Source organism: Tachysurus vachellii, chromosome 8, assembly GCF_030014155.1.
Source record: "Tachysurus vachellii isolate PV-2020 chromosome 8, HZAU_Pvac_v1, whole genome shotgun sequence".
Lineage (NCBI taxonomy): Eukaryota > Metazoa > Chordata > Actinopteri > Siluriformes > Bagridae > Tachysurus > Tachysurus vachellii.
Genome location: NC_083467.1, coordinates 15,897,771 through 15,923,921, shown reverse-complemented (window position 1 = coordinate 15,923,921; position 26,151 = coordinate 15,897,771). Strand labels below are relative to the sequence as shown.

The 26,151-nt window shown below is 38.8% G+C and overlaps 1 protein-coding gene across 5 annotated transcripts; it reads left to right on the top strand.

The window, feature by feature from the left end:
* Nucleotides 1-11,143: 11,143 nt before the first annotated feature.
* sp3a (sp3a transcription factor) lies at nt 11,144-19,585 on the top strand. Of its 5 annotated transcripts, XM_060876543.1 has the most exons (8): nt 11,147-11,407; nt 11,580-11,788; nt 11,977-12,072; nt 13,078-14,112; nt 14,623-14,848; nt 15,111-15,300; nt 16,075-16,271; nt 17,107-19,585. In XM_060876543.1, the coding sequence occupies exons 2-8, from the start codon at nt 11,720-11,722 to the stop codon at nt 17,421-17,423; spliced, it is 2,130 nt and encodes a 709-aa protein (XP_060732526.1). In that variant the 5' UTR covers nt 11,147-11,407; nt 11,580-11,719; the 3' UTR covers nt 17,424-19,585. The 5 variants fall into 5 exon arrangements, with proteins under 5 accessions (XP_060732530.1, XP_060732529.1, XP_060732526.1 ...); XM_060876547.1 differs by having other exon boundaries at nt 11,144-11,788; nt 15,213-15,300; XM_060876546.1 differs by having other exon boundaries at nt 11,144-11,788; nt 15,210-15,300.
* The last annotated feature ends 6,566 nt before the right edge of the window (nt 19,586-26,151 follow it).

The window sequence follows — 26,151 nt, the reverse complement described above, 5'->3', positions numbered from 1 at the left end:
ATAATAATAATAATAAATTACAGCTGTTAATGAAATATAAATTTTATTCACAGAATTACACATCAAAAACCTATGACCATATGACGTGTACATGATTTTTTAGATGGATTTCATGAAGCTGAGAGCATGGTTGCAAAATATGATGAACACAGACAAAATATATCAATAAATTCTATAAATACCATAGTAAAGAATGAAAAGCGTTTTCTTTTTTTATAATCTGGATATGTAGTGGATTGTTTCCATTGCATTACTACATTTTACACTTACAAGCTCCTGCCAGAAATTGATCTTAAAATGACTACCACTGACTATCATGCAGGTTGTGTAGTGAAAAAGCCAGATGCCTGTTATGTTCTCTGTCATAGTGAGCCACGATCACCACAGCACAGATCAATAGCAGGTGTGGATGTGGATCATCGGTGTGGCTGGAGGGTATTGATAGCAGCTCTGAGGCTTTATCAGACTTAGCAGTGTTTAAAGGCCAGAGTTCAGCACAGTGGCATCCTTAAAATTATCTATTATTGGGGATGTGCACCACCACCCAGCTCCCTTCACCCCTCACCTATTCAGATGACCTCAATCCTCTTAAACATCTTAAATCCTCAGTACGCCCAGTCAAGCAAGAGCTACACGCTGTATCGCGCATCTGGACAGTTCCTCACTATGAGTCGTCTTAACAATATATTCATCATTCTTCTGCTCTTTCTTCCTCCTCTGTCCATCTGTTACTTCTATTCTAATCACTGTGCTTCTCTCTTCTTTTTATTCGCTAAAGCAGAAAGGAGCTAAGACTCTGCAGGTATTCCAAAGAGAGCTGTGTGCTCTTGGAGAAGGACTTCATTATACCTGTAGTAATGAAATTCGGGCATCGCAAAGAGGCAGCCGAGGGAGCGCTGTCACGGCGTGGACGAGAGAACTCTCTAGTGATCAGACAGGACTGGCAGTCCCACAGCATATAACAGCTCACCTCTACATTTCCACAGGGAGAGAAATTACTGCACAGTCCTGACAAGCTCACTGATCGCTACTCTAAACAATGCTGTTCAACACCTGGTGCATCTACAAAGGATCTGCTATACTAACATCTTCTCTTGCTGTCTTTCTTTATCAGAACAGATTTTGTTGTTGTCATCCGCAGGTTTCTTTAGCTGGAGAATACCGTATTCATTGCCAGAACCTTTCAGATGCTGTTGTTACACTGATAGTGTCAGACAAGTTAAATAATGTGTGAAATTCTTTACATAAGGACTGTTACACGGATGAAGAGAGCACGGAAAGAGGCTTGCATATCTTCTTTCATGGCTGGCGACTTGTTGTGACCTTTTAACTGAGCTGGCCTGCTTTGATATGGCCATGGCTTGTTCATATACTGTTTTTTTTTATTTCTTGCAGGGTTTCAGAGGAAAAGCACCGGAGCGTGTACGCAAAAGAACATTAAAGAATCACAATGGAGCCTTTCACAGTTCCTAGTATGGTTAATAATATTATTAAAATGACATATATGGTGCATTTGTAATGGCAAAAGCAGTGTGATTAAACAGCGCAAATACTTTTACGAGCAGTGCAGTCTTCACTACTGGTACTGAATTATGTCTGCACATAATAATATATCTACTTTTGATCATATTAATTAAAAGAAAACATTTTATACTTTTAAGGCTTTTCCTTACTGGGCAGCACAGAAAAGTCCTCACCAGGTCAAAATTGTTATATTTTCCTATAATTACAGATGTATTAGGGAGTGTTGAGAGACAAATCTCACAGTCACACAACCTTGTTGACAATAAGAACTACATCTCATCGCTAAAATGAGCTTTATGTACATCTGAAATAAAAATGTGATGTGTGGCTCACAGACATATGTTGTTTTGATACAAGGTCCTTTAACTAAAGTCTAACCACAGCCTTTAGAAGTTTCTCAGGCTCTAATTGGTCTGTGCAGATGTGCCTTTGTCCCAAGGGTATGTGTGAGACATTTGTCTTAACTGCTGTTCGTCTCATCTGGTAGAAATGCTGCCATTGTGACACATCGTTTCGGCTTTCACGGGAAGTGCCCGGGGCCAAGAACAGCATTTCCCAGCACACCATGTCACAGAACTTTGTGTGTGTGGCAGCTTCTCCTGGCACAACAACAACAGGTTGATTGATACAGCTGTCTAACCTGCTCCTGGTTTAATGCAGCTAACATGACTACACTGAATGCACCCCACACAATTTGTTACATGGCTTGCACATGCTTATATTTATATGAATATATATAGAAATGACTCCCAATACATGCTGACTTAAATACAGTTCTTATATGGGACATTGTAATGAATGTGTACACCATTCAGGTCGGTCCCTGAGGGAACACATGCCCTGCAGGTATTTGCACTACAACACCTGTTCATGCTAATTTGCTCTTGTTCCCGCATAGCATTGTAACAAGGTTGTTTAATTGGGTGTTGGATGGTGTTAAGTGGGAGCAAACATATGAATACAGGCCTCAAATTGAAAAGCCTAAAATTAAATCCTAATTAATATGTGTAGAACCCAATTAATACTTAGTGTCACTGATATTAAAATTAAAGTCAGGTGAAAACACAAACAGATTGCTGTGAAACTGTAACTGATTTAATCACATTAAATTACTGAAGTAAGACAGCAGTACAGGTTCTGTTTAATCAGAAAAGTCAGAAGGTTTATTCAGTGCATTACTGTTATCTATCTATCTATCTATCTATCTATCTATCTATCTATCTATCTATCTATCTATCTATCTATCTATCTATCTATCTATCTATCTATCTATCTATCTGTCAAAAACAATAAAAACATACATTTACTTGTGACTCTGTGGTCTGTCTTGTATTTTATTTTATTAATGAATGTGAGAGGAAGCAAGGGATTTAGAATGAGATTCTATCATAATAGGTGGATTAAACAATTAGGGATGAAATGATAGCCTAGAGCAGATTGAGCCTTAGAAATGAGTGTTAAGCAGTAATCCTAAACATTGTGTGTGTGTGTGTGTGTGTGTGTGTGTGTGTGTGTGTGTGTGTGTAATTGAGACAGCCCTTTAACCCTGATTAAGTGCAGCTCGGGGGACCTGACACATTAGTCCTCTACAACAACTCACATAACCCGATAACCTCCTTTTATTTCTGAAACAAACAATGGAAATGTTTTATTAAAAAGTTGTATTATCTTATAAACTATAACATCATTATATATATTTTACTGTAATATAGTGCAATATAATAGTAACCATGCTTGCTAGCATTTTTAATGTTTTTTTTTTTTTTGTGGCAAAATATATTTTTTTCTCACAGAAAAATGTAGAGAAGCCTGTCAGCATCAACAGGGTGAGATCCTGTTTGTTTCAGATTTATGTTTTACGCAGTGATATTTTATTCTGGGTCTTTCATTCTTTCTGTCTCTCTCCCCCTGTGTGTGTGTGTGTGCGTGCGTGCGTGTGTGTGTGTGTGTGTTTCTATGACTGACTTCTCCCAAGGCAGAAACCAATGCTTTTTAATTTCAGCAGTGGGAATTGGGTGTTTGAATAGGCTAGTGTACGGGTATATCACATTATTAGTAATCATATCTGCTTAAGCCAAGCTTGCTGCTCCAGATGGCTGCTTTCAAGTGCAAATGAAGCAGCTAGACGAGGCTGTCTTTAATACATACTCACGATTCACAAATAGCCATTGATTTTTTTTCTGTCTCCCTCTCCATCCAGCCAGTCTGGGTATTGAGCTTGGATTAAATGGTCTCCTGAGTCTTTAAAAGGAACATCGATTCTTCTAATTAATTGTGCGCTGTTCAGAACCAGAATGCATAAACTCATCCATATTTGCACTTCAAGTCAATTATTTTGAGTTTGGCCGGAAGGGGAACAAACGGACCTAATGTATACAGAAGCAGTTATTTTGTTTCTTTGGGAAATGTGAATACTCTCAAATGAAAGAGATTTATTTCCATTTTAGTTGTAGGTTTGAATTGGAATTGACAGAGGAAGAAGTAAAGTCACCCAGTGGGATCCTGGATGGCCTATGAATAAAACATTGTCATTTTTTCTCCTTGTGCGTGTGTGTGTATGTGTATGTGTATGTGTATGTATATGTGTGTGTGTGTGTGTGTGTGTGTGTGTGTGTGTGGGTGTGCGTGTGCGTGAAACCTTTAGTATATTTATTTTAATTATTAGAAAGAAATGGTCGTCTAGGTCGTCTTGTGGTCGTCTAGTTTGGTTTAATGCGTTAACCATTTTTTTTTTCCCTCATTATGATTTTAAGTGTTGATCTTTATTGTGCAAACATGAATAAGGCCAAGAACTGCAAACAGATGAATTCCTTCTTCACAAACTGTGCACCGAGGGAATTAGTTTAGCACAAATGAGTCAGGAGATTTTGATAGCTACCTGCCACAAGGTGTCCATCCCCTCTCTACCTGCTGCTGCATTATCTATGTCTGGTTTTCACTGAGAGCACTGTACTGCTCCTTGCCAAAAGCAAAAGGTCCTCTCACTACTGACAGCTTTGCTATTTAAGACTGGGATGGCCCTCTACTCCAGATTGTAAGAGCGCTTGAAGAAGCGCATTACTCTCCTGATACTTCATTAATCTCCATCAAACGTTGAGACTCTGCCACAGCTGACAGCGGGGACAAAGCGGGCCGCTGCTCTCCTCCACGCTTAGATAATGCATGTTTTACAGTAGCCCAGATGTCCACACTCCATAAAACATTGGATAGAAGCAGGCACTGTGTATTTGGGGATGTCTGTATTGACTGGCTGCTGTGTGGGGACGGTGATATGGGGACCTGCTGTTCTCTGATTACAGAATTAAAAGACCGGGCTGACAGAGGGACAGGGAGAATAGTAAGTGTGGAGGGACACTGGTTTCACCAGAGCATGCTGTCCTGATTATCTGCTGTAGGAGAAGCATGTTTTGGGAAATCAAACTGGCATTGACCATTTTATGTTTTGTTTGGCCAGGTGTATTAAACTGAATTTGTTTATTGCTATTTTCCTAGAACTACACAGACTCAACACAGACTTGTCCATATGTTTTTAGAACACTAAAATGAAATAAACTCTGTTTATTAAATTCTAGTAGCAGTCAGAGTCTGTCATTAAATCTAATAATAGTCATGTGAATCTCTGATTCTTCCCAGTACAGGTAAAAACATGGTAAGTAAGGATGCTGAAGATATTACTGTACCCCTCTAATTTAGGATTTCTTTAGCTGCAACTGCTCAGAAAAAAGTGGGATCCACAGCCCTGTTACAGTCTGTATAAAGTGTGTTGGACCTTATGTCCATACAAGGATAGGGGTTTTGACCTTGCCTTGACCTTGTGGGGGCCAGACAAGTTTTTTTTTACAAAATATTTTATATAAAATAAAAAAGTTTTGCATAGTGTTAATGAACTGCATTAATGAAAGAAAAAAAGGAAAAGAAAATATATATAGGAGGGGGGTGAGAGAGAGACAGAGAGAGAGAGAGAGAGAGAGAGAGAGAGAGAGAGACAGAGAGACAGAGAGAGGGAGAGACAGGTTGATGGCTGTAAGGCGAGATTGTGTTCTCAGCAGGAGTTTGAATAGAGAGCCGATCACTCCTCTTATGGTAACACTTCTCTCCAAGACACAACAAATCACTCCTCTCACTCTGACTAGAAATTGAATAAAAATTGTCATCTTTACTTGTATTTACAAGGGAAAATATTCTGTGTTGGTTCTGCCTAGTGTAGTGTTCACTGCTGAAATTGCACTCTAAGGTATTGGAAATGAAATGACTTTTCCATTCCTGCTGCAGCACTTCAGTATGTGATAGGCTGGAAAATATGAATGATAAAATGTGAGAGCTGATAGAATATTAGAAATTGTAGTGATTTGCATGTTTTGATTGTGGGTCATTTTGAGAGATATCTATATTTACTCTGCAGGAAGTCTGGGCATCCATGCATAGAGAATGTGTCCTTTTCATGCTTTCCAACACGCACCATGCACACCATCCAATGATTTCCCCAGACCAACAAACATTGTGTATTGTGGAATTAAATGTGGGTAGTGTTTTCCCAAGGTGGGTGGAGATTCAAGTTTAATATTTTCTTCCTATATTCTCCGTAATATTAGTAGACTATCTCTATTGTATGGTAGAAGCCAAACAAAAGGTAAACACTGTCAAAACAATACTAAGAGAAATAATAAAATGAGACGCATCAATTATATTTACATACCAAACTACACTATTGATTGTTTATATGCTAAAAGTAGCATTGTGGTGTTCCCTCTAGGAAGTTCCTTGGAGGATAGGTAGTGCTTTAAGCTTTGGTATCTTGCTAAAATTGGCTAGTCTTTAAAGCCATTAGTGAGGGCTATACATCAGACTTTAAATAATGACTGATAATGAATACTTTGAGCAGTAGTCACTAACAATTTGGAAGTTATACAAAACTATGCAGGTTTACCTAATAAGACAAAACATCAAACCTAAGAGCGCAGAGGCAAACACAATGCCCAATATACAGATCCAGAGCCATAAACAGATGTGTATTCAAAAAACTAGACTCACATTAAGGTCACAGGATAAGAGTCTCTTTTACTCCGCTTTAACTGTTAAGTTCAAGCTCAATCTCATTCTGAGCATTGGATTTTTTGTAGCCAGAATTCTAAACTGAGGAGTCAGAGAATATTAAAGGCTGATGATTAAAGCTGCTGGTTTTAGGGATGCTGTGTCTCTGCTACGAATGCAATGACAGAATCATCAATCAAATGGTGCCACTCGTCCCAGACACAAACCACAACAGCATAGTTGCATAACCGTGACACGCTTGGAAGAATATGTAGACTTTGCATACTGAATGTTGTGGTGGATGGAAATAAACACTGACATTATTGTCATTTTTGGAAGAAGAAATAAACCAGAAACAATATGATACTGTATATGTACAAAGAATGAAAGAAACTGTCGTTTCTAATAATAATAATAATGTAAAGTAGCAAGAGAAAACAATATTTTCCTCTTGTTTATGAGCAATCCAGGCTTGTTGTATGATAAGGATTTATTCACCCAGATTATTTAGGGCTAATAACATATAATATGGGGCTTATCTTGTAAATGCTATTTGTGATAATAATAGGCAAAACAAGTTATTAGACTTTTTTTGGTTTCAAATTTTTAGAATTGACTTTGTGCTATATTAGTACACTTGGATTAAAAAAGCACATATAAGTAGATATATGATACTCACCATTGGTGGTCTCTGTACTTCAACAGCATCCTCATTATGGTCCTTTCACTGTCCTGACATTGAGACATATTTGATATTCTGGCCACATCCCTCCCTGCAGTAGCTTTCTGTTTGGAAACCTCCCAGTGAGGCTCCATTTCCCCAGATCTACAGGAATCTCCAACCCGAGCAGCTATCTCCATGTGGTCCACACCATCACACACCAGGCCCATCTAGTGCCTCTGTCAATATGTTAATGTAACACTTTCACAGACCACTTGCACTGACTTCGTTCCACAATCCCTACTATTTTCACCGTGCTTTGAGCGTGCAATACCTTTCCATTTCATATACACCAGACAATGACTTACTTTCTTGCCCAAACCAAAACATGTAAATGAGGGGTGTCCGATCTTATCTGCAAATAAACGGTGTGGCGGCAGGTTTTCATTCCAATCAACTGAATGAAGACCAGAATCAATCGGCGGAATCAGGTTTGGCTTCTGTTTGCATGGAACAAGGACCTGCAGCCAGGGCACCCCTTTGCAGATAGAACTGGACCATCCTGATGGAGAAAACTGATACAAATATTTTATATATTGGTGGCTTTGAAACAGTTCTTCTTTAATAGCTTAAGTGTGTGCAATGTTGATTTGTCACAGGAACCAATATCATAAGCCCACCTGCATAAAGCAATCATTTCTCTTGTCGCTCCTTTGCTGCCTGCAGGTTGACTCATGTCATTCGCAGCTGGAGTTATTGGGGCTGAATCAGTCAATAACACCAATACAATCCCATGTTCCATGTTTCTGCTCTGATTGTCTGATGATTGCAGATGAGTTTGGTCATCAGTTCAGTTCATCGACTTTAGAATGCATGTCCTCACATACAGCAGTGAGATCATGGTAATTAGGTTTTTGTATTTACCTAAATATATAAGATGAGCACAGCTGTGCTTTGCCTTTCTATTTGAGCATGGGGTCTTTGTGTGGAAGATTGCTGAGCAAAGCTAAGGTGAGCGAGACACAGCTGTGAAGCACTCTAAAGGCTCCGTCTGCCAGCCTGTGTTTACCTGACACTTGGACTGACAGCAGAGTGATTGGAAATATCCACCATTCACTGGTGCGAGCCCCTGAGTGCAGCGAAAGTGCCTTTGTAGTCTTGCTGTAATGGTTCAAGTTTGAATTGAAGGTTGAAGGAAAATGCTGCACTCTGGCCACTCTCAGGGAGGAGCTGACACAGTGGAAATGATGCAGGAACAGTCATAGAGCAGGAGCGCACTGAACCTTTCTCAGCTGTTATCTCAATGCACTCTTACTAATGTTTTAGCATTTATAGGAGCAACAGCACCTGTGAACAACATCCTACCACACATTTCCACCTTTTCTTTCCTTCGGGTACCACAATCACATTGAACAATAAGATATAGAACTTAGATTCTATATGTGTATGGAATAATGGGGAGAAACAACCAAAATCAAAATAAATGTTGAGACAATATTGGGACATTTTGCCAAGAGTGTCCAATGTTATCCACAAAGGGCTGGTGTGGGTGCAGGTTTTCATTCCAATCAAGCAGGAGCCACACTTGATTCCACCTGTTTAATCAGTTGATCTCAGATTTCAATACACTCTCTGGCTTCTGCTTGGCTGGAATGAAAACCTGCACCCACAGCAGCCCTTTCTGGATGAGATAGGATTTATGCTAAGAATGTTTCTTTGTTGGTACTTTCTGTTTATTTCCATGCATTATTTTATATCCTCTATTTTACCTTGTGAGATACAGAGCATCTGATTATTTGTCATCAAGAAAATTGCTGTTTTTGTCAAGCATAAAAAACCTTATTTTTCTTATACACTGTTTGGCATAGCTATACTCCACATTATCTTTCTGCAAAGGGTTAAGAATAGCACTGCATAAGTCTGAAAGCATTTGTAGCATAAATCTGAGTGGACATGCTTTTATTATTAGATTCCCGGTGGAGAAAAAAGTCAAGTGCATCTTACATTTACATTTAAAGTGTTTAGCGTCATTATCTAGGGCGGCTTACGGACATGCTGAGTCTACATAAAAAGTATATCATATAAGATGTATCAAGAAGACAACATTAGAAAGAGACGGTACAATAAAATAATTGCCTTTATTTAATTTTTTTTTTTCATTTTTAAAATTAAAAAGGAAATATGGGTGCTTCCTTTAACTTAATAACACAGGAAACCGGTGCAAATAACACGGAAAGCAACCTAAGGCAGAAATCTGATATGAAGGCAGCGTGTGACACATAGCTTAAAAGATATGAAAGAGGTTGTAGGAAGTCAAAAAAATAAATTGTGAAAATGAGTTATTCTACAAAATTAATTTCATTTAAAACTTTGAAAACTTTGAATTTTGAGTAACATATCTATTAATCAGCAATTTTTATTACTTTTGAAAGTAACTCTAGGTGTGTGTACACTTTTCCATTCAACCAACAATTCTACACTAATTATATCACCAGCAACAATGAGTAAGACAGTGATAAGAGATGTCACTTACAGAAATTCCACTGTCCTTAATCATATCAGAATGAATAGGATACTGTTAGTTTGTCTGTCTTTCCAAATGAACCTTTTAATCCAATTAATATATTCTCACAGCTCTCATTTGTCAATGGTGCGTTTTACCACTTCGTTTCTGTACTGTTTGACCTCAAAAATTCTAATCTACCATTCGCATCTGAAGTTTCCCTTTCAATTTAATGCATAACTTTATGTCATGTGCACTTTTTCAAACAAGTAATTCAAATAAAGCCAAGTGCAAGCATTCAGTTTTTGATTTGTAGAAGGGATTGGAGAGAAACACTATTATATTCATAGAGCATAAAAAAACTAATACTTAAACTTTGTTTAACACACCAAGAAACTATACAGCCAAACAATCCATGCTCACATGGCTCAGCAAGCACAGACAAGATAATGCATGTAAAAAAAAAATAAATTCCAAGCAACTACTTCTGTATCAGTATTTTTAATAACATTACAGTTGTTTGCAGTTTCAAATGCAACTTAAGTCTTCTATATACAGGGATTTGCAGTTTCAAAATAGAACGAAAGAAAAAAAAGACAGTTGAGGGAATAGTTGTTATATAGCTGATATAATGTAACTGATAACTGTAACATCTGCACTATTGTATTTATGTTTATCTATATATACCCTACTGTACATTCTGCCTAATAGCCTTAATGCTGCACATGTTTACAAATATACCTTTATATATTACATGCTGTACATATGTTTACATATATACCTATATATTACATGCTGTACACATATATACACACATGTATATACATATATATGTGTATATACACATCTGCACTTGTCTATTTGCACAATTGCTACTCTTTGCACTTCTGGTAGATGCCAAACTGCATTTCGTTGCTGTTTACCTGTACTATGCAATGACAATAAAGTTGTTTGTGTCTTTGTGTGTCTGACTGTCTGTCTGTCTGTCTGTCTGGACATCCCACAACCTTGCACACAAGCATGTTATGTATAAGTTCTTTAAAAAAAATAAATAAATAAATAAATAAAAAAACTTAAATGAACATACATTGTAATCATGATCACTTATACCATAGCATTTGTGTGGTATAAGAGAAATTAAACACATTGCAGTGCATCACTCCTATTTCCCTATAACAGCATGGCCTTAGCTGTGTATTCCTTACACAATGTGCTGTGAGCTCAGAATACAGAAAAACCTGTTCAAGACAACCTGCATGTTTCCCTCTAACATTTTTTTATGTTTAAGTTACTTCATATACCCTGTTATAAAGCACTAAGAGAGATATACAACGACGTAAACAAGCAAAACATCAAGACCTTCTACATCGTTTAACGTTTGCAACGAGAAGGAAAAGGAAGTTGCGCGTTCCGAACTGATCGATTGGTCGCACGACCAATCAGAACGTGAGGTCTGAATTAAGCCAGCCAATAGCGTAAGAGAAGAACGGCGGGACATCCTGTTCGTGACGCAAATTTTCACAGTCAACATCGGAAGCTCCACCTTTTGTGTTTCCCGCACCGTCAATCAAAATAGAAAAAATAGACTCGATTCAGCGATCGCAGCCCGCCTCCGAATAATATAATCATGCTTGGCGTGTAATTAAATGGAGATTTTTTTTCTATTAAAGTAATTTAAGTAATGACTGGTATGTAAAACTCAATACATTTCCATTAGACGCATTCCGCAGCCCTGTCCTTAGCTAATGCTAATGCTAGCTATGTGTGTAGGTTCGGTTTGCTAATCTCTTTGCAGTTGTGCTAACTCTTAACATTAGCCAGTTAGCTTAGCCGTTTGTGAATTTTCCGCTCTGTGTGCAGATTAGCAGCTCGGTTTGTTGAAGTATTCTTTGTTGTGGTCGGAGAGTTGAGCTGGCTGAACGTCCGACTGAGCTGTTCTGCTTGGTTTCCCTGCACCGTGCCTGTGTACAGCGCCTAACCAGCCGGGGAGACGAGAGGAAATGGCTGCCTTAGACGTGGACAGCAGTCAAAGCGAGTTTCTGCAGCAAGATGGTAGCAGAGGAGATCAGGTACTCTTTTTCCGTTTCGTCTCTCTTCCTTCTGGTAGGGTTTTTTGTTGCCGTAGCTGGACGCATGGTGCTTTTGTGAAGTTCACACGTTTTTAAATTTGTTGTTTAAAAAAAGTGGTACTTCCTGTGTGGCTCCGGACTAACGGCCACCCCCTTTTCTCCTGTTTGAACCCGCCCATTGTGGGTAGGCCAGTCCGCCGTCGCCGCTCGCTCTGTTGGCGGCCACCTGCAGCGAGCTCGGCTCGCCCTCCTCCTGGGGGGAGAACAGGGCTGCCGCTGCCGGGGTAAGTCCCTCACACACCGCCTCCAGACCCCTCATCCTGCCCGCCTGCCCCCCCATCTCTAACTCAGACCAACGGGGTGAAAAAGGCAAAACCCGTCATATGGACTCTGGATGTTAATTTGTATGGTAAAATAACGAAAACGTGCTTCCTGACCGTGTTGAATCTAACTCTCTTTTCACATCTCGTTTCCAGCTAATCAACTGAACACAAATCGCTTTGTGACTTTTCCATAGCAATGTTTTGATTACCACAATACCACCGTGTGAACAAAACAAAAAAAAATACCATGTTTATTTGCATCGAAATGATTGCAATGCTGATATTGTGTGTTTAATTCGAAAACACTGCGTAACATTTTGCACTAAAACGAAAACTTTTCCCAGACTCTTAGCACTTTAACAGTGGTAACCTGAGAGCTGATGATTAGGAAGGATTCTTTACGTGAGATCCCAATGTTTCTGTGTACATGTGTGATGTGGAGCCCTGATTTCAGCAGCTGCAAGTAATATACTTTAACTTAGGTATGACAGCTAAAGTGACCAAACGATTGGCTTTAATGATGGACTAATTCTGTGGGCATGTAGCCTGATGTTTCTTTAGTTCCCCTCTATCTTTCAGTTGTAATCACAATATTATATTGTTCTGTCCTATACAACCTCTCACTAAACATGTGTAAATACATTATGAAGAAATAATTAAAGCTTGGAATGAAGTAGAAATAGTTATTTTGTTTGTTTGTTTTTTCTGATGAATTTGTAAGATGTAAATCAAATAACTTTGTTCTATCAAATTTTTCATGTTCGTTATTTATTGTGGCACTTGGTAGTGTGAATGTAGGGTTATGTTGGTATTGGGTTCCATACTGATACGTTCCCTAAATAATCTATAAGTGAGCTCTCTAAAGAATGAAGCAGACAAATTATCTTGTTAGGTTTAATAACATTGTCAAGTCTATGATTTCAGCATTGAGTTTCTTGGGTAACATATTTAATATTTATTTCTTAGGCTGCAGATTCGGGATCAGTGCAGCTGACAAGCTCATCAGAAAGATGGGATGGAGTCAAGGATGACTCAAACATTGTGCAGCTACCCAGTGGGGGCATAGTCACCTCCAACGGGCAGTATGTTCTTCCTATTCAGGGCCTACAGGGCCTCCAGAGCCAGCCCATTTTGTTAACATCAGGGACAGACTCCTCCACCAATGCAGTGCCTAACATCCAGTACCAGGTTATCCCTCAGATCCAGACATCTGATGGGCAGCTGGGATTCTCTACTTCAACAGTAGAGGCTCAGGATGCCCCAGGGCAGATCCAGATTCTCCCTGATGGCTCTCAGGCCATCAGTGTAGCCTGCACTGCCTCAGCTAGCATTCTCAGTAACAGCCCGAACCTTATGGCCCAGACTGGCCAAGTGCAGCAGATCCAGGGTGTTACTCTGGGAAGCTCAGCCTTCAACAGTCAGGGGCAGGTGGTTGCTAACGTGCCTGTGGGTTTGCCTGGGAATATTACCTTTGTGCCCATTAACAGTGTAGACCTGGACTCACTTGGGCTCTCTGGGGCACAGACAATAGCCACAGGGCTGACTGCTGATGGACAGCTAATCATGACCAATCAGACAGTGGAAAACACAGAAGGTTCAGAGAAAACAGGAGAACAGCTACCACAGCAAACACTAGTGGTCAACAACACTAATGCAGCAGAGATGTTTGTGCCTACCACATCTTCCTCGTCATCATCGTCATCTTCGTCCTCCCAGTTGCCTGCCAGCACAATCGATGGCACAGGAGTGCTGACACAGGGCACGCCTGAGCAGACTGAAGGATTTCTTGCTCAGAGCCAGGTGCAAGCTTCCACAGGGCAGCAGGTGATCCAGCTGCATCAGGTGCCACTCCAGAGCAGCGATGGGCAGCTGGGCCAGCAACAGATAGCCACCCAAGGGCAACAGCCTCTCCAAAACGTCCAGCTCCTCAACCCAGGGACCTTCCTAATTCAGGCACAGACTGTCACACCTTCAGGCCAGATACAGTGGCAGACCTTCCAGGTAGGTACTTGGTGTGGGTGTGTGATGCCATGATGAAGGAAAAGAAAAATAGTTCATGTTATTTTGGTTGATATTTAAAACAGGTCAGTCTACTTTTTCAAGAACTGGCACGCCAAGTGCGTATCACATAAACTGTATGACTGCCTTTGTTTTTATTTTGAACTGCTGATGGCTATGAGCAAATCTTTCTGAAGGTGTACAAAATTTTAACTCTTAACCTTACCAAAAATGATAAGACTCGACTGTAGTCAATTATGCTATTAAAGTGGATACATGGCTGACCAGTGTTAAAAACAGCTATGGCTGCATTGTCATTTGTTTAGTTATTTTTTCCTTTCTTTTTTTTGTCTTTTAATATTTAGTTTTAATGTATAATATGAAAAATGCCATACTGTACTCTTATTTCTTGCTTCTGAAAATACTGCTTGTTATTTACAATCTTACTACATGTTCTTAATTTTAGCTACTAACATTGAAAACTAACTTTATATTTTTGTACTATTTATCCAGGTTCAGGGTATTCAGAACCTCCAGAACCTGCAGCTCCAGACAGCTCCAGCCCAACAGATCACATTAGCCCCAGTGCAGACCCTCTCTATAGGGCAGGGAGCTACACTAAGTACCACTCCAGTTAGCATCAGCTCTGGGCAGATTCCCAACCTTCATACGGTCACAGTTAATTCGGTGGATCATGCGGGGCTCCATCTCCAGGCTGATGACACAGACAGCCCCGGAGGTAATGCTGTTGCTGTATAATATTCACCAGGATGTTTTAATGCAGCAGACAGTTTAGGCTGTTTATAAAAGACCTGACAGCCCTGTGAGGTTATACAAATGAAATTTATATGAACAGGATATTTAAAATCTGATATAATGTCTGTGTGTGTGTTTTTTTTTATTTAACAATGGAATGAAATGTGGATAAGTGAACTCAGTTGGACTTTTCGTGGAATTGTTAATTCCATAGTGGCAGAAAAAGATTTTTTTTTTCTGATTAGATATTCGGATAAAGGAGGAGCCAGATTCAGAAGAGTGGTCTCTTGCTGGCGACTCAACTCTGAATACTAATGACCTGTCTCACCTGCGTGTGCGCTTAGTAGACGACGAGATGGAGGGTCTGGGCCAGGAGGGCAAACGGCTACGCAGGGTCGCCTGCACCTGCCCCAACTGCAAAGAGGGAGGAGGAAGGTAACACAAACAAACCATATGCAAACTTAATGCAATAGTGGCTGATATATGTAACACCTCATTGAGACATTTCATGCTTAAAAACTCCTGGTCTTATATATGTTTGTATTTTGCGCATCAAATCTAACCTCATTCTGGGATAATGCGCTTACATTTTGCAGTCCATTACATTATAGGACACGTACACATTTCAAGTGCTCAATTACAATTATTACTATATTCCACTACAGCTACAGCCTTGCTACATGCTCTTTGACAGGCCTTTTAGTGTGTGATAAACCATTGTACCACAGTGAAATGCACCACACTTGTCGTTTTGCATATTGTAATGGGTTGTTCCTCAAAAACATGTAATTACCCCTGCACTAGATTTGCCTTTAACAGAGAATAAGCGATTTAAAAGCTCAGTCATGTATTTGTTCGTTTATTTTGATAGCATGTATCTGTTGATTTGTTGATAACCCACTGGTTACAGCAATTAAAAAAGAACCGACCAATTTAAAGTCAATTTAATTAAAATTGTATCTGGATAGTTTTGTATTCATCTAATATCATTTTAATTTTCTTCTTCTCTCTCTCTCTCTCTCTCTCTCCTGACTAGTGCTGGTGTTTTTAGTTTGTCTAAATATCTAGTTTGTCTAAATAGTTTGTCTAAACCTAAATATCCTCATATGTTAATTCTGCTAACACTTTCCATGTTTACTGAGTATATGTTTGTATGATGGGATATGTGGCAATTTATATATAACGTTGTGTGCATGCTTTGTTCTGTAGGGGCTCCAACATGGGGAAGAAGAAGCAGCATGTATGCCATATAGCAGGCTGTGGGAAGGTGTATGGGAAGACCTCTCACCTGCGAGCTCACCTGCGCTGGCACTCAGGGGAGAGGCCTTTCGTCTGCAACTGGATGTTCTGTGGCAAGAGATTCACACGCAGTGATGAACTGCAGCGACATCGGCGAACACATACAGGTACCCATGTCATATCCTGTCCTTTTCTTATTCGTTACTTTCTGCAGGCTATAAAGAAAAAATGTGAAGAGCCACTAGGGCTCATTTTGGTATGAAGGGCTAACTCGCTATACACTTTAGCACAGATGCATATGGTGGTTGCTCTGTGGTGCTTTCTAAACGACTCAGGATGTACTGCTCATCTTCACCGATGTGCACCAGCTCTGTTATTTCACTTTAGGTAAAAGCATTTGGCAAATAAACGTAAATGTATTACGACATACTAAGTTTGTCAAAAATGACATTTGTGTACATTTTCTATTTTGAATAAAAGTGTTATTTAGACAATACTAAAAGCATTAAATTATATTGTATGTTTTTCCCAGAAATTCCATTTAACCTTTATCATGACTGAGGCTATGGTAATTTTGGAATATTAAATTAACTAAAAGGTTTGAAAAAATAAAACTTCTGCTTTTTATCCCTTATCCTAATTATAAGGGATTATTATTTAACACAACCCAGGTTTATTTATGTAGCATATTTAAAAGCCGAGTTGAATAAAAGTGCTTCACAATTAAGAAACAAACACCATGAACACACACACACATTAACATTATAAACTCCAACAAAAGCTACACTTATACAAAAAGTGTGGTCAGTATTTATTTATTTATTTATTGATTGATTGATTAAGGTATGGATTAAAACCCTTCAAGTCAATGGACCAGTCACACAAACTAACATCTATAAGAATGTGAAGCTAGCAAAAGGCATCCAGATTTTTTTTCTCCAGTTTATATATTAATAACTGTTTTGCATTATTTGTATAAATTATACTCTATTTTTTTGGCAGGCGAGAAGAAATTTGTGTGTCCCGAGTGCTCAAAGCGCTTCATGCGAAGCGACCACCTGGCAAAGCACATAAAGACGCATCAGAAGAAGGGCAGCGGTGGTGCAGTGGTGGCAAGCGTGGACACGTCTGCCTCCTCTGATGGAATCATCACCTCAGGAGCTACCACACTCATCCTCACCAACATCCAGCCAGGTGCCGTGCAGGGTCTTGCTACCGTTAACGCTACCGTTAACACGTCCAACTCGCAGGAGCTGCTCACTACAGCAGAGATTCCGCTGCAGCTAGTCACCGTGGCAGCCAGTGAAGCTGCCGAGTGACGTGTACGCAGCACAGGAGCTCAGCAACTAACAGAGAGGACTTTCTTAATTGTCAGGAAAGAAACTGCTTCACAAGGATTCAATTAAACTTTTTATCAGACTGCCAAGGTTATGTTGCTTTGGGCTTAGTGTCATTATCGTCTTCTATCTCTTCCTCCTGGAAATCCGTCTAACCACAAGACTTCTCTCCGTCAAGTTTATCCTGCTTTTTATACCCACACAGATTATTCTCATTTACGTAAATATATCCATTTACGTAAATGCACATATATAAAAATATATTTTACAAATATAGAGTATCGATTTATGTTTGTCTGCAGTTTTTTTATTGGAAAAGAGAGGAAGAGAAGAAAATCGTCAAAAGTGGTTTCCATATGAAAAACACTGAAATGCCTTATTTTGTATCATACTCATGTGTACAAAAGTAGAGTTGCTGGCAAGTTTTAAAGCAACTGTTACGACATGTTTGTTTGAATGGGAGTAACCTTTTTTTAAAGGAAGCTAGGTCTGGTCAATGGGAGTGATGTTAATCTAATGTTGTGGCTAGTTTAGGGTATGTTGTGGTGTTAGTTGGCCACATTATAAGGGAGGATGTTCAGGGTAGAACATTAGAATGAAGTGTGCCACTCTGGTGCTGGGCGTTATGAAGTTCTTCATGTCCAAATGTGTCTTTAATGTACGTGTTTCTGATGCTTTACTCTGAAAACATGCATATGTATATATTTTTTTCAATGTGATCCTTTTATTTACTCCAATCAAAACTCTGCGAAGCTTTCTCTTTAAACTGAAGCATTGTAAAGAAAATGATAAAACCGGAAAACAATCAGTGTAATTAAAAACCTTTTTTTTTCTTCTTCTTCTTCTTCTTCTTCTGCAACATCTTACAGTTGATCAGATGTTATGCATTTGTTAAATCTTTTTGAGCAAGACAATATTTATATGAGGCTTTGCATAGTAAATTGGTTTTGTGGTGTCTACATCTCTTAAAGGATTTTTTTTTTTTTTAATTTTTTTAAATATGTATAATAATTCCAGTATGTTGTTTTTCTAAACTGAATCATTATCAGAATCATTTGTAATGGACAGAATTGTGCTCTAGGAATTGGTGACATTTCAGTGTCGCATGAAGAGGATGTGATTTTGTCTGGTTGTGCCTGGCTGGAGTTTTATCTCTCTGGTTTGTATGTGTGTACAGCTGTACCACACAGTGATCTATTAGGAATAAGGAGTACTCGATTACAGGGGTGCTGTGCCACCGGGTTTAAAACTGTTTGGACCAAATTCACTTGAATCAATTTTAAACTGTTCAAGAGACAAGAAATGATTCGTCAAAACATCGTGTAACAACAACAAAAACGTCCAGTTTGTTTTTAGGCCAGCCATTTCTGTACAAGAAACCCAGAATTTCAACCTTTATTGAGATTTTTAGCTTTGTAATGCTTCTGATGGCTTCTGCAGTAATTTGGTTGACTTTGTTCTGATCTGCAATAGCCATGTTAGGAGAAGGCTGGGCTACTCCTGATTTGAGATGCTGTGCAGAGAGAAAGAAAAATTTTCATGTGCGAAATACACTTTTATTATTACTGGTATATACTCACAGTTTGATAATGAATTTTTTATAAAGAGAGCCTAACTCTTTTATATACTCACAGGTTGCTGAAGGACATATTTCTTCCCCTCAGTATGCAGTTTGTTCTTTAAGCAATGGTGTAGGAATATTTCCCTCTTTATCTCCAGGATTGTTTTGCACTTTCATATGATGGATTATTCCAAGTAATCCAGACATGAATTATGAGTTCAGTTGCCAGTCTGTTTTAGGAGTTTCTGCTATTAAGGGTGAGAAATTTAAATATGCTAATGATGATTCATGCTAAACTACCCGACCTTGCTGAAACAAATAACATCATTAGTTAAGTGTAATTGATGAAACACTATTTTGTTTTTCTGAATTATCTTTTTTTTTTCTATTTTCTTCCTACTATTGCATTTTTAATATGTTGCCCTAGTTTGTGAGGTCAAATATAATTTTATTCACTATAAATAGCATTGTAACGTCTCTTGTATTGTTATTTGGTCTTTTTTTCTGAAAAAGCTTCAAACTATTGTACAATGCCCACTTTTGAGGGCAGCTTTTTATTTCACACTAAAATGACTAAAAAGAAGTCTCTAGTTGTCAGGTCTCCTATTTTCTCTTTTATCTGAATTTATAGTTTATATAATGTCTTCGTTAAATAGTCTCTCTCTCTCTCTCTCTCTCTCTCTCTCTCTCTCTCTCTCTCTCTCTCACACACACACACACACACACACACACACACACACACACTGTGTGTCATTCAGTACATTGTAGTGTTAAGAAACCCCTGGTCTTGGTTCTCTACATAGGTTACTGCTGTGAGTGAAACCCCTGGGTGTAGTCCAGCAGATGTCACTACACCCACATCTTCAACGAAAGAGGCTAGTTGACCCTTGGACCTGAATGTAACCCCCTGACCCCACTGGTGACCTGAGCTGTTTGTTCAAATAATCTTTTATAAAAGGTGAGAATATAATTGATGAAGAACATGGTTAGAATATGTCTATGGTTAGAATTTTGCAGACGATGAATCCTCCATTAAAACTACATTCTGATTTACACATTTCTTTCTCGATTATATTTTAATCATGAACAAAATTAACAATGTACTTGACTCTCTTGATGAGTAATTTTAATGAATAATTAATCTAATATTACAGATGATTTCCCTGGAAATATTTGAGAATAGTTTTTTCTTGTCTCAGGGGCTCAATATCTGTCTCTTTTGTTCCTGATAAAGTTTTCATTTTGCGTCTGAGTTTCTGAAGCCATCACTAATATTCTGTCGCTCAGTGGGTGGTGTGTTCTGTATACTCTGCCACTGGAAAAAAGAAACCAACCACTCCAGTATGAACAAAGCAGCACAAATGGTCCATGTTATCATTTTCCTGGTGTGAAGGTTTGCTTGATTGAAAGTATGTCTACTAAAATCTTTTATCTGTCACATGAAAGTGAAAAGCACATGTTCCTGTATTAAAGTCAATTTGCCATAGATGAGAGCCAGAGAAAAGCAGGTCTGTGAACGTTGAGAAAAGGACACGTCCATTCCCTGCCACCTTTCATTTGCATAATTTAATGAATTCAATTCATTGTAATGCAATATGGAGTGCACAACGAACATGGAATGACAGTTTGAGTTAATGAAATGTGTTAACGGTATCATCATTTACTTGTATGTTAATTAGTCCAATTAATTTCCAGTGCACGGTAATCTGAATATTGTAATAGCGCTGTGCAGGCCTGCCGGAAGGGTAGAGGGGGGGGTATAGCACTGAGGGGCAGAGATGGGGAAAAAGGGTGATTCAGGGTTCATGAATCATAGCCTTACCTTTCCACTGCATGAGCACACCCATTACAGCAAAGTCCGACAGACAGAGTTTCTGCTAACTGCGCTCTCTTCTGTGGAGTCCAGAATCAAGTGTGCTGAATATACACCAGCTTACATGGCCTTCAGCTGCATACTGACTGATAAGGCGCTCAAATCTCAGATATGTGAGTTTTGTTGTTGGGTTCTTTTTTTGCCTTATATGTTGTACAGTGCTTGCCTTTTCTTTCTGATAGAGGGATGAGAGGCAGAATGCTGTGTACCTCAATAAAGTCAGCGCCCATGGTGCGGGGAGATCGATTTCAACCCTGCGTGGAGCCCTGACCACACAGCCATACTGATAAAGTGGAATTGCACCGGTGTGGATGGAGGAGTTCAGAGAAGAGTTTCTGCTGAACTGGCTAGATAAAGGTTAGGAAGTGAAGTAAGTAGGGTGAAGTGCTGGAAAACATCCTCAACAGGTGAGGTATATAGGTTTTTTGTAAAGGTTGTATTTGTCTATTTGTTGTCAAAAGATAAGCAAAAAGCTACTTAAAAACAACACAACATACTGTTTGATTGCCATGTAGAAAAAAGAAATCTGGTGAAATGTTGAAGAGGTTTATACCTGTCAAATTATTTGGGCCTGGGGTTCTCAGATCTTTCACATATAAATATTTCTGTTTAGGACACAACAAGCCCCTTCTTGAGTCTTGTTAAGATGTTAACACTGGTGTTGTACAGTGTTTGTATAATACTGCAGAAAGCTGCTCAAGAGACCTGAGCACAGGCCAGTGAAAGAAAATGGCAGGTTTTAATTTAAAAGTGAAAAAGGATTCAGCACCTCCAATTTTAGGTGTGATTTGGGATGGAGGGCTATAATTCCAATGGCCCACTTATATCTTTGAGACTTTATAGGGTTTGTGGTGGTAAATGGCTTCTGCATATTCCTCATTCCCTGGCACACTCTTCCTGAATTGCAGAGTAATTGCACATCTCTTTTTTTTTTATTATTATTTCAATACACATGCAATATAAATAAGATAACTAGCAAGATTCTGCGAGCCGAGCAGACAAATCATGCTATAATAGCATAACGGTGTTCTTTGCTGCTGTTTTTATGACACAATTTGTTCTTTCTCAGAAAGGGAAGCTTTACCACTGGTTTATAATGGGAACAGTTGAATTTTTTTTTTTTTTTTTTTTTGTTTATTTATTTTTTTTAATTTTATTATCTTTTGTATTTGGTCCAATTTAAAATCCTCATGTGTTTCACGTTTAATTTAATGGCATCACTCATACAGTCCCTCTGCAATTTACAATGATGACTAGCATTCAATTAAACTGAAAAAAGCCAACTGCTTTGCTGAGTCTAAAGAATCGTTTCTGTATTTATGCATCATTTGAACAAGATCTTATTCAGAAACATTCACAATTGCAATTCAAACTGCATTCCTTTGACAGGGCTAGATTTTAACATCCTATTCACAACTATTCACACAATATACTCTAGGTTATGTATGTAGACATGCTGCAATTAACTTGTGTTTTGTTTGTGTGTGAATCACAATAAATAAATGTAATAAATTTACACAAAACAGTCCAATTGTAGTTGTTTATTGAATCATATTAGGTTTGCACAGAAATATATAGTAATTTAAAATAAAATGAATATGTTTTACCATCATTTATAAATTGTTTGGGAAAATAATTTTAAGTTGTTAACTGTACACTTTTTTAATGTTTATTGTTTTTTGTTATTTTTGTGACTGGAATCCTTTTCCTATAATTCTAATAAAATATATGCAGCTATTATGTGTTGTTTAATATTGATCATCTTTGTATATTCTTAATTTATTTTTATTATAATTTGTTCATTGTAAGTATTATTATATTTGTAAGGAAATATTGAAATGAATTATTTTATTGTAATGGAATTATTTATCGTAAGTGTATTGTAAGGAAATATCCTTTCCGGATCAAATGATCATGACGCATCAGTGCATCCATGACGCACAATTTTGTTTTTGTTTTTTTGACAATCACAGAATGCTTGTGTTGTAGAAGTTGACACATTGATGGTGCTGGAGCTGAAAGTTTCTCAACCGTGTTTCTCCATCTCCTCTATCTGTCTTTAGAAAGTGAAAGCTCTTGGCGTGTCTCCTACCCACTCGCTATGCATTCGCAGCACACTCCTGCCCTTGATCAACTGCAGAACACACACAAACACAATGAAGCAGATCATTTTCCATGGGTAAAGACAACTCAGCATGGATCAACTCAATAATCTGATATTCCCCCACTGCTGAATATGGCCAATTTTGCAGCAGGTCAGTGATTTTTTTTTCCCCCTATTTTTTCAAAATAGAGACAATTTAGTGACCTCCTCTACACTGCCAGCAGGACTCAAGGAGGTGTTTGTGTTTGAAAATATTGAAACAGAGATACTGGAGGGTGAGAAAATAGATTTAGATAGAAGAGGATAGTGACATTGTGGTCAGGGCATTAGTTTCAGGGTGATGTGCTACCTGAATGTGATAAGGGGGATATTTATGCAAATAATTCCCTCCAAACACAGATCACATTGCTTTGGATTGTTTTTTCCAAAAGTTTTCACCTATTATTTGTCATCTGCATTTAACTGAGGTGTCTTAGTGGATGCAAGATTGTGAGATGTGGAATTTGAAACAGGGGGAGCTGAAAAATAGAAAACACCCTGAGCTGCAATTGTGTTTGGAAAAGTGTTTTCTCTGGCCAATAGAGAGGTGTGTGATGCTTGCAGGGTCTAATTAGGTGCTTTCTTGTTTTAGGGGAAATTATAGGTTTGTATCTCTCTGCTCTTCCAAGGAGAAAAATTTAAATAATTTTATTCATTGTCATTTTTGTTTGTTTAAGAGCTTTAAAATGACATCCCACTGGCATATTTAGGCTTTTCCAGCTGTGGTTCTGTTTCTTGCTGAACATGCATTGACTAAAAGCATTACCAATAATGTCTATAGTTTTTTTAAACTTGCTATATTTGCTATATTGCTATAAGGTACTTTTTGTGTGGACTCCAGTTGTTGAGACGTTTTTTCTACACTGATCTTACGTTGTATACTGCTATCTGTGGCTAACAGGTTATACAGCTATTTTCACTTTTCAAGATGATATACAGTCACTGCATTTTCCTGTCAAATTACAGCTATGTAATGGTCTTATTTTTTTTTTTTTTTTTTCATTTACATTTGCCTACCGAAAACCTCTAAATTTCTTCCACCCTTCCTCACTGAAATCCTGTAAGCTGTCATTCACTGAGGTACTGATGAGAAAGGTATTGTCTCTTTTGCAGAAATGTACATTAAACTGTGTGTAACACTAAATCGAGGGATGGCAACAGCAGGTCCCCTTGCTGACAGCTATACCACCCTCCCAACCCTCTGGAATGGCAGGTGTCTGATGGCTCTCCATCTCTTCTATCATGCCTTTGTCAGGTCTGACACAGGTAATACGCAGTGGGTTGCCATGCCATCCATAGCACAGGTGATGTACATATCATTTTCTTGGCTGACTGATTGAAGACTGTAATCTGGGTAGGACTGTCTCTCTGATTACAGCCATCCGTCTGTGGCAGGAAAACACAGAGGCAGTGCCGCAGCTGGGTTCTGTGCTGTACGTAACGCCGTCGATTTGTTCTCTCTCTCTCCACTGCCCTGAAGGCCATCGCAATCTCCATCCCATTTGTGCTCCGCTTATGTGTGTTGATGCGACACAACGCGTGCTCAGTGGTCAAACAGTGGCTGTCAGTAAGCATCTAACTTATACATCTACCTGACTTCCAAGGTCACTGCACTCCCTGGTGAGAAAACACAAAATCCTCCACAAAAGAAAAGGAAACTTCTTGTAATGCCTTGGTTTTTTTTTTTTTTTCCAGTTGTGTTTCACTATTTTCTCTGACTATCCATGATTACAGGCTAGGCCTCTTTACAGGAGTGACCCCTGCTGCAGTCTATACCCGAGCTCACAGATTGCTGCAAAGGCCAGTGAGTAAGTGGCTGGAAGAATGGGTGTTTTACATGAAGGAACACTTTTCTTTTGAAAGCCTGTCACATACACGCAATTGTCCCTCCGCACACATATGCACACTCTTTGAAAAAGTGCCTCGAATCTATTTTGTCAGGGATGTTTCCCACAAAGGCACGCTGCCATCCCTGTAACCTTGTCTTTCACATTAGTCTTGTCTGTAAATGAAGGAAATTTCAGTTTTGACAGTAGGTCGCTGCTCAGCAGAAGATATGTAACACATTAGCGCATGTGCCATAGCACATTAGCATGGTTTCCCGTGGGAGAGGTGATGTGTTCAGGGCGATTGCTCCTGACACGCGTTACTGCACTTACACTGCGTTAGAACTGCCATCATTACCACTTCCTGCCCGTTCTCATGGCAACTCATGGTCATACAGTGCAGCATTAGCAGGTAGCGCCATGGTGAAATAAATAATATCAGACTCTGCTGAAAGAAGCTCTCTCCTTATTATCTAATAGGGTGTCTTTTAGTCAACACAAAGGATTAGTAATTCAAAAAGTTGAGGGCTGACATTTATTTTTATTTATTTATTTATTTATTTATTTATTTGTGTTTATTAATTTATATATTCTGTTATAACCAGTGGCAGTGATAACTTGGGTTAATTAGACCAAGATGTGTGATCAAAGTATTGGAGTAAAATTGTGTTTGTCCTTGAATTATTTTTATCATTGATTTTTTTTTTTTTTTTTTTTTAATTATTATTATTTTTTAAACTTGTCTTTCTTATTCCTTTTTTTTAAGCCAGCAAGACCAATGATGCAGCTTGTTCCTCTTCCTCTTTGTTTTAGTTGACAGACATCTATCAAGTTATCATACAAATATCTGGCACATATATTTGACAAAGTATCTGCTGAAACTATTTATTCTTGTAAAGTAAGCATCAAATTAGTTTTTGACTCATGTTGTCCCGTCCACCCCTCTCTCCTTCCCCACCCCACCAAACCCCTCCTTCAGATGTTCTCGTCAAATTGTCTCCTCCACCCACTCTTGTCTCTCTCCTTGTTTTTGCCGTCCAAATGAGCGGCTTGGGAAATAAAGGAGAGGAACTTTACATTGTGCTGGAAAAGGAAGGAAAATTACGGGCAGTGTCAGATAATTGAGCTTGTCTTAAGAGACGCGCTAATAACAGGCGGAGACACGGAAGACGTGTCAGTCGGCGCGCGCGCTGACAGTCTCTCTCGGTCGCTGATGAGCTGTTTAGAGCGAAATTGTTCCACACAAACAGCGTCGTCATTACGAGCTGGCAAGGCGCTCGCATGTGTGTGTACCCAATTCGGCTCGA